General features: G+C 38.5%; 2 protein-coding genes across 2 annotated transcripts in view; both read left to right on the forward strand.

Annotated features, from left to right (window-relative positions):
* The first annotated feature begins 494 nt into the window (after positions 1-494).
* LOC122328708 (ERBB receptor feedback inhibitor 1) lies at positions 495-6284 on the forward strand. The gene is made up of 4 exons (XM_043224564.1): positions 495-678; positions 3201-3400; positions 3505-3587; positions 3876-6284. The coding sequence occupies exons 2-4, from the start codon at positions 3345-3347 to the stop codon at positions 4784-4786; spliced, it is 1050 nt and encodes a 349-aa protein (XP_043080499.1). The 5' UTR covers positions 495-678; positions 3201-3344; the 3' UTR covers positions 4787-6284.
* A 742-nt stretch (positions 6285-7026) lies between these two features.
* pax7b (paired box 7b) overlaps positions 7027-7801 on the forward strand; it is a 58530-nt gene continuing 57755 nt past the window's right edge. Inside the window, exon 1 of the mRNA XM_043224563.1 lies at positions 7027-7255. The gene's annotated coding sequence lies outside the window, so the exon portion shown is untranslated. The remainder of the gene's footprint in view (positions 7256-7801) is intronic.

Below are 7801 nucleotides of genomic sequence, written 5' to 3' on the forward strand. Positions count from 1 at the left end.
ATTTTAAAGTCAGTTCATCTTTGGTTTAGTAGCGTCACCATCCAGCTCAGTTCAGTTTCACATCCAATGGTGTATGTGCACTCAAATATATTGCAAAAAATTAAGTGTCAAAAATTAACTAAGCAAGCCAAAGGTGACAGGTGAGAGTAACCCAAAATCCACTGGTGACAGAATGGAGAAAATAACCTAAAAGAAATGTGCCGATTGTAATAAATGGACATGGCAACAATGGATTTGAGCCTCCAAAACATGCAACAGAACATGAATATGACTTCATTGCTAGCTTATAGATTATAACAATAACAATTTGAATTTAAATTTGTACCATTTTGTTATTACAGGAAACGTGCTGCTTTTACGTCAAATAATTCAATACATATGAACTCAAAACGTGCTGTTTGTCACAAGCCATATAAGGTCGCACAAAACGGCGCCTTTAAGACAGTGGGCGGCGCCTATGGTGTGACGTCGACAGCCCTTATAAATAGTTTCTAGCTCGCAGCTTTCCGTGATGAAAGCGGCAAGTTGACCGGCAGAATATCACTACACGTGCGTTTTGTTTAATTTATCTTCGTGAAATTTTTAAGACGGTACTCCGGGATTACTCGCAGCACTCGTCTGAGTCGCACTGGATATAAGAGGGCCCCTGTAAACACAGCCCAGCGAGACATTTAACCCGTAAGTAGCTTTAAATGTGTTAAAGTCGCCCGTGTTATATTTTCACACAGATGAATATGTCGAAATGTTCAGTGCAATTCACAGTTTATGTGCAACTACTGTTATGGCCGTTCTTTGGACTGGAACGTAGCGCGAGGTGAGTCGCACCTGAGTCAGAAAGGGTTTGTCAATGGGTGTGTGTTGAAATAGATGTAGAAAACCTGTCCACATATCAGAAGGATCTTTATATTCCCTCTGCAATTTCGTACTTTACAAGCCGCCCTACGTCACTCCAAGGAACTGTTTACAAGACAGCAAGCAGTCGAGTACGATATGTCCTGTGTAGTAGTAACCTAGTTTATCATTGACCACAGCTTTATGGATTTATGCACGTCTTCTGTTATGGATTCAGCGCGAGTGGATGCTGCTTTTCTTTTACCTGTTCTTTAAGTCTACTTTCATGTGGAGCCTCGCCAGCAATGCACAGACGAAGTATCAATTATCATCGCATGCCAACGTTCATAACTAGCTGTAGGTCTAATCAGTGTGCCCACTGTATGATTCCGTTTTGTGTTTAGGTGTTCATCTTTCTTGTTTACAGTCTGTCACGTATGCCTGCTGATTTAGAGGGGACTGAAATCTCTTTAGTTAAGTGGGAGTGTCTAATGGGCGTTAATATTATTGCATATATTATTATGTAATTATATCATTAGGAGAAAGAATTAACTAGGGTGAGGTACAGTGACGTATTAAAATAAGAGAGAAAATGTGTGTGTATACACACACTTTTAAAATTGTGTATATATATATATATATATATATATATATATATATATATATATATATATATACACACACACACACACAGTAATCATAACGAAAACCAAAAACAATACCCATTTTTGTCTTAGGGCAACTAAAATTTAACTTTTATGATTCACCAACAAAATATACCAAATATACCGGAGCAAAAAGATGGCTTTGGCCCTTTTTTTGCTCTTATTTATTGTTTACTTTGGTCTTTCATGCACTGCGAGTAGACTTAAAACTAATTATGAATGTTTATATGCTATGACAATAGCTAAACTTCTAGTGCCAAATTGCTAGCAAGGTTGAACATGCTTGTGTGAATTCATTTATTTCCTGTCCAAGTTCTGTGGAGATTTATAGTGAAAACTTATTTTTGTGTTCTTACGTGGTGTTAGGTTTTGATGCATTATTTGCCCCACTGTGCTGTTTGGCATAGTAGATGCTTGTTCCTCTGAATAGTGGATCAGCACGTCGTCTTTGGCTGCTGTCCCAGGCCCCTCTGGTGACGTCCCACCTCACACCTCTTTCATGCCTTTATGGCAGGGCTTTAACCTCAGGATAAGAGCTGACTGATGTTGAAAATGCACAGGCACTCTCCCCAACGCAAACGCACAAAGAACCATTTATCCTTTAGCGTCGCATCTGCATGGAGGTCTTTACTGGGAGAATTGACGATTGTTAGTTTCTGCCTTTCACGGTTCTGACTGAGGCAAAGCAGAGGCCGAGCATGTGATAAGTTGCATAATGGAGCCTGCATGGGTATTTCATTGATTATATTCTGACTTGCGCCCAGGCATTCCAGCACATTTCTCACTGAATGGTTTTGTTTTCTAGCACAGATGCTTTATTGTGTTTTGGTGTAATGTCTTAAGGAACTGATGTTGCATCACCGCAGTTTCATAGCTGAGCTGTTTGTTATTTTTCCCTGCACATATATAACAATGGAAAAACTGCATTAAAACACGTGTGGCTTTTGTAAGGCAACCCATTTCTTCAAAGAATTTTTTTTTTTTTATGTAATAATGTAATATTTTTGTCCTTTTTTAATGGGTAATATAGATTTTATTTGGGGCATTCGTTGCTTTATAAATAGTGTAATGTAATTTTTTTGATTTGCTGCTCTAAAACATTTTTTTTAAAACCAGTTTGGAAATTTTTTTGTTGATGCTTAATGTTTTAGTTGGTGATATTTGTATATTTAGGCTCATAAAATGAAATTCAAATATTTTTAGATGTAATTAGAATTTTTTTTTTTTTTTTTTAATTTGGTCTTATATATATATATATTTATATATATATATATATATATATATATATATATATATATATATATATATATATATATATATATATATATATATATATATATATATATATATATATATATATATATATATATTCAAGATTTTATTTATTAAATCATGTACATTATAAAGAGCAGAAGAATTCAAACTAAAACAAAGCTACCAGAAAATCAAGGCTGGACTTGCCAATTATAGTACAGAAAGTGCATAAACTCAAGTGTTTCATGTCTTATATCGTTGAAATGTAAATCTTTTGTAACGTCATCCTGTCGCTTTTAATCAATTTAGTTTCATAAATCGTGCCCTGACCAAACTGGCCTATCTGTGATTTTTGTAATGATCCTGAAGACATTGATGGGCATGCTCAGGTGTTTTTGATGATACATTTTTTGACAAGATACTCAAACAATTTTCTCTTCTTTTATGCAGTTTTTTTTTTTTTTCCACATTGCTGTTGGAAAAGTGGAGCAAAAGGCCTGACTTGGTTACCCATTCCTGGATTATGAGTTCTGCAGGTTCAAGAAAGATGGAGAACCCCACAGGCCTGGACTAGTCCCCACTCTCTTTTACATTATGGCCTCAGCCCAGCCGTACTGGGATCAGCACCATGACCACGACACCATGGATAAGTGAGTGTGAGCTGCAGTCTTCAGCTCAGCTGGCTGCGTTACATATTGAGAGATCTACTTCTCCGATCACCAGACTTGACACCTTCCATTTTTGTCTGTTGTAGGCTGTTTTTCGGATTTGGTTCGGAGTCCATGGACCACAGCTTGAGAATGTATCAGCAAAACTCTGCAAACGTGGGCTTTGAAAGTAAGCGAGTGCTTGATTTTAAATTTTTAGCAACCATATCACAATCTGGTCACCCTCTGTTCTCGAAGCCTGCTGCGGATGTTTCTCAGGAAGCACAGAAGGTTATAGGAAGTTGTACGATTGTCACTTGCTCTGCTGATAAGTGAATCCTTTGATAAACGTGCCGTGTTGAGGCTAACGCTGTTTTAAGAGATGCACCCTTAGGGAAAAAAAACTAAATGAGGTGTTATTGCGCTCAAATCCTCATTTTTAATTTATTTATTTTTTCCTCTGTGTTTTACTTCACAGGAAAGACGCCTGGCTCCTGTTCGCCATGTCTGTCTCCCAAGACTCCCAATCCTACACAGCTGCTGTTTTCCTCTCAGTGCCACCCACCTGCGGGAGACCAGGTGGTTCCGTCCTTACAGAAACTGTCTGTTTATGAACACATACCCCCTTGTTCGCCCAGGAGAACAACCAAGCCCCTCCCACCCCTCCCGGACATAGGCGATTTATCCTCTGATGAAACCGAAGATGACGAGGTGGAGTTTTTCTCCAGCACCTCTGAGACCCAATATCTGGTGCCTAAAACCCCTTCCTTCCAGTACGGCTTGTCGGGGAGGCGCAGTTTTCCGGGAAACGGTCAGGTAAACTTTGCGTATCACGAAGGACATCAATGGGAGCACACAGTTACACATAACCAAGACGGACCCAAACGCCGGCTACACCGCTCATATTCTGGCCCCGCCGGATCCTTTAAAGCCGCCAACTTCAGACCGACTGGCCTTCATCATTCTTCCCACAGCCACCCGCAGGAGAAACCCGAAGTCCCGCCCCGCGTCCCAATCCGTTCTCGCTTCAGTGAAAGCGCGGACGACAGGCGGCTGTCAATCGATGACTGTGATGCAGACAAACCTCCTAAAGTGCCGCCAAGGGAGCCCATTCCTCAGGTCATACCGAGAGCCGTCAGTCCAAAAAGCCTCCCAATTTACATCAATGGGGTGATGCCTCCTACTCAGAGCTTTGCTCCTTATCCGGAGTATGTCAGTAAGGCTCAACACAAGCAGAGCTGCGAGGGCCCGCCGGCTCCCCGGAGCCCCTGTATTCTGCCCATCATGGAAGATGGAAAGAAAGTCAGCAGCACCCATTACTTCCTCCTCCCTCATCGGCCTGGCTACTTGGACAAATTTGAGAGGTTTTTCAAAGAATCCGACTCATAGTGATTTGAGTGGTTGGTTGTTTTGCTTGTTTAAAGTTCGACTGAACTGATTCTTCAGTGTTACGCATTTACTGGTCTGTTTAAGAATTGGATAATTATGTATTTGGACTTCACACAAAGAAAAACAAAATGAATTGGTTTACCACTGCTGGAAACTAAAGGGCGGCTCTGAAAGTGCCCTTTGTTGGGAGGGATGCATGATTAATCAAAGTGAAACTGAAGTTGGGATTTTGACTTGAACAAAAGGTCTCACAGTCTCCCTGTGTTTCTCTGCCAAATTAAAGTCTATGGTAGATCTATGATCCGTGGTTAAAGAAGAAATGGAGGCATAAATGAAGCCATAAATATGTACGGTTCTGTAAAATAAGACTATTAGTAATAAATACATTTACATTGTATTACATTACATTGAACTATTACAATAGCAATGCTTATTTTGCTTGTATTATTATTATTGTAATAAGCACATCAAACCTGGAAAAATATTTTAAATTGCATTTTAAATCACAATTGGGTTGTTTCCTATGAATCGTGCCACCCTATTTATTGATGTCCATGTTCTTTGTTATACTATTTCCTTGCTGTATTATTGAATTAGTGTACAGTATCCTTGAATGAAGGAATAGGATTAACTGTTACACTGTTAACACTGTGTAACCAGAGTATAAGCTGGTAATATCTTTTTCTCTGTAACGTGGAATGGTAAAGTTGCATGTATTGTTTTTTATTTGTTTTTTCCCCTTTAAATTGTACACCAACAGTACAAATTTATATGTTGCTTAAAAATGAAAAGATTAGTATTAGCAATAGCACTGAATTCCTGGTAATCAAGAGCTGCCAACTGTTTTTATTAGTCGAGGGCTAGATATGATTTACACACGTGAGAAGAAGGATCAAAAAGACTCTGTACTAGTGTAGTGGCATAAATGGAAACATCAGGACACAGGGGTTAGTATTCCAACTAGTGTCCATTCAGACGGAATTAAATACATTTATCATTTGATTTTAAGAGGATGATGCTTATAGTACAAACAGATTTACTTGTGCTGAAGCTTTTTTTTTTTTTTTTTTTTTTTGGGTCACGTCTGTTACAAGGGTCAACATGCCACTGCCCTGCTGTTTGGTGTCAAAATGCAGGACACTGTAAATGGGTAGTCTTTTTTTATTTATAATACTGTTTACCATGAATATATTGAAGCCCTTAACTAGTCCTGGCCTTGTTTCATGTGTTTCTTACCAAACGTTGACCAGACTTGTTGCTGTTTTTATTGTGATTAGACCTTTTATAATCTTGACATTATCAGACCAGTAACTGTTTACGTTTTCAGCTACGTATGTTTTGTCCGTACAACAAAATGACTTGGTTATTTTCTGTGTGAAGGCTAACGTTAACTGACTTTGTTTCATCTGCTGAGGAAACATGCACTTCTAAAATGTACAGTATTGGTGTAGTTTTTCACACCAGACTATTTAAATAAAGTAACTTATTTATAAACTCATTTCTTTAATTGTTTTAATTGCACTTTGTTGAATTTATTATATCCTGGAGGTATTTTAAATGAACTGCGATCAAAGGACAAACCAATATAACGGCTCTAGATATACATGCATGTATGATCAGCGGATGATTCACTTTTTTTCAGTTCAAGCCAGTCTGTTCAAGTGTGGCTAATCTGTATAGAGGAAATGCAGAAAGGTGCTATCGGCTTTATTGTGAATGCTGTATCTTTATCTCTGTGCTGTTTGCTCAATGCTTTGATAGTGAGAAGACCGTTAAGCTTTTGAAAGTAAAGCCTGAGTCACTTCCTTTAAAAGACGTCCACATCAATGTGTGAAATGTTACAGGAAAGTGGAATATTTCTGAAGTAAGCTGCCATCAGTGAGTCACCGCTGGCGTCTGTGGTTTCTCCAATAAGCATCATTTCCCTTAATGTGACTGTCAGGCCACGTAACTACCAAAGAAAGAAAAAAAATCTGGATGTGCATGACTTTTGCTGTTAATTAGCTGCAACAGTCCACGTTTAAGTTAACTCAAATGTGAACATGACAAGTAAACGTTAAGCCATTTAAAGCACGTTTAAAGCGCCATCTACAGCTTATAACTACTAATAAAGGGTTTTGATTTCCGGGTGTCTTAATTGAAACCGGCGAAGAGCGCCATCTCTTGTTACACCATGATCTGTGCAGAAAAGTCCTTTTGTCACGTGACAAAACATTTAGAGCCTGTTTCTACCATTTCTTTATTTTGCACCTAGGTCCACACAAAACAGTGGTCTATTCTATAGCTTTATTGTTAGTTATCGTTTAAAATGTTAATTCTACTCTATTTTATGCATTTAATATTAATTATAAAGTACGTGGTTCATATTTTAGCGTTTATAGCATGCTCTACACCGCAACAGGTGCCGTGCCGGTACATAAAAACAACCGAGTGCACGTTTAAGTGTGCTAACACCGGCGTGGATTTCAGGTAAGTCACCGACAAGCTATGATTCTACAATCTAATCAGTGCTTTTGGAAAACGTCTCACTGAGTGTACACCACAGACACAGAAAGCAGGACCAACCGGGGCTGGTTTTTGTGTGTAGCCGTGTGTTTTCTCCAGCACTGGTCTCAGGCCCACACAGCATGACTGCTTGTAGTTGAAGGAAATAATCTGGAATTTAGTTTGGTATAACACAAATGACTAACTAAATAACTAAAGTTACAGAATCATCATATTTTAACTTTAGCTGTTGGCCAAAAAGATAAAATAAAGGATCATTTGCAGGTTAGGGCAAGTTGTCATCGGTTTTAAAGTTTGTAAATTTTTTTTTTTTTTGTGGCTAAACAAGGATTTGGTACTGGTATGTAAATGGTGTGTGTGTGTGTGTGTGTGTGTTTATACTTGCATATAGGTTATTAATGAATGAACCTACCCTAATACATATTTGAGGGAAATCCTGCTCTCTATGCAACATAAAAAAGAGAAAGAGCATGAGAAATGCTGTCTTGCGGATAAAACAAACGTCTGTGC

The sequence above is a fragment of the Puntigrus tetrazona genome, chromosome 23 (assembly GCF_018831695.1).
Source record: "Puntigrus tetrazona isolate hp1 chromosome 23, ASM1883169v1, whole genome shotgun sequence".
Classification (NCBI taxonomy): Eukaryota; Metazoa; Chordata; class Actinopteri; order Cypriniformes; family Cyprinidae; genus Puntigrus; species Puntigrus tetrazona.

Coding starts and splice junctions, on each gene's coding strand:
- LOC122328708 (XM_043224564.1), top strand. CDS start 3,345: ATGGCCTCAGCCCAGCCGTACTGGGATCAGCACCATGACCACGACACC. Junction 3,401..3,504: donor GACCACGACACCATGGATAA/GTGAGTGTGAGC, acceptor TGTCTGTTGTAG/GCTGTTTTTCGGATTTGGTT. Junction 3,588..3,875: donor TGCAAACGTGGGCTTTGAAA/GTAAGCGAGTGC, acceptor TTTACTTCACAG/GAAAGACGCCTGGCTCCTGT.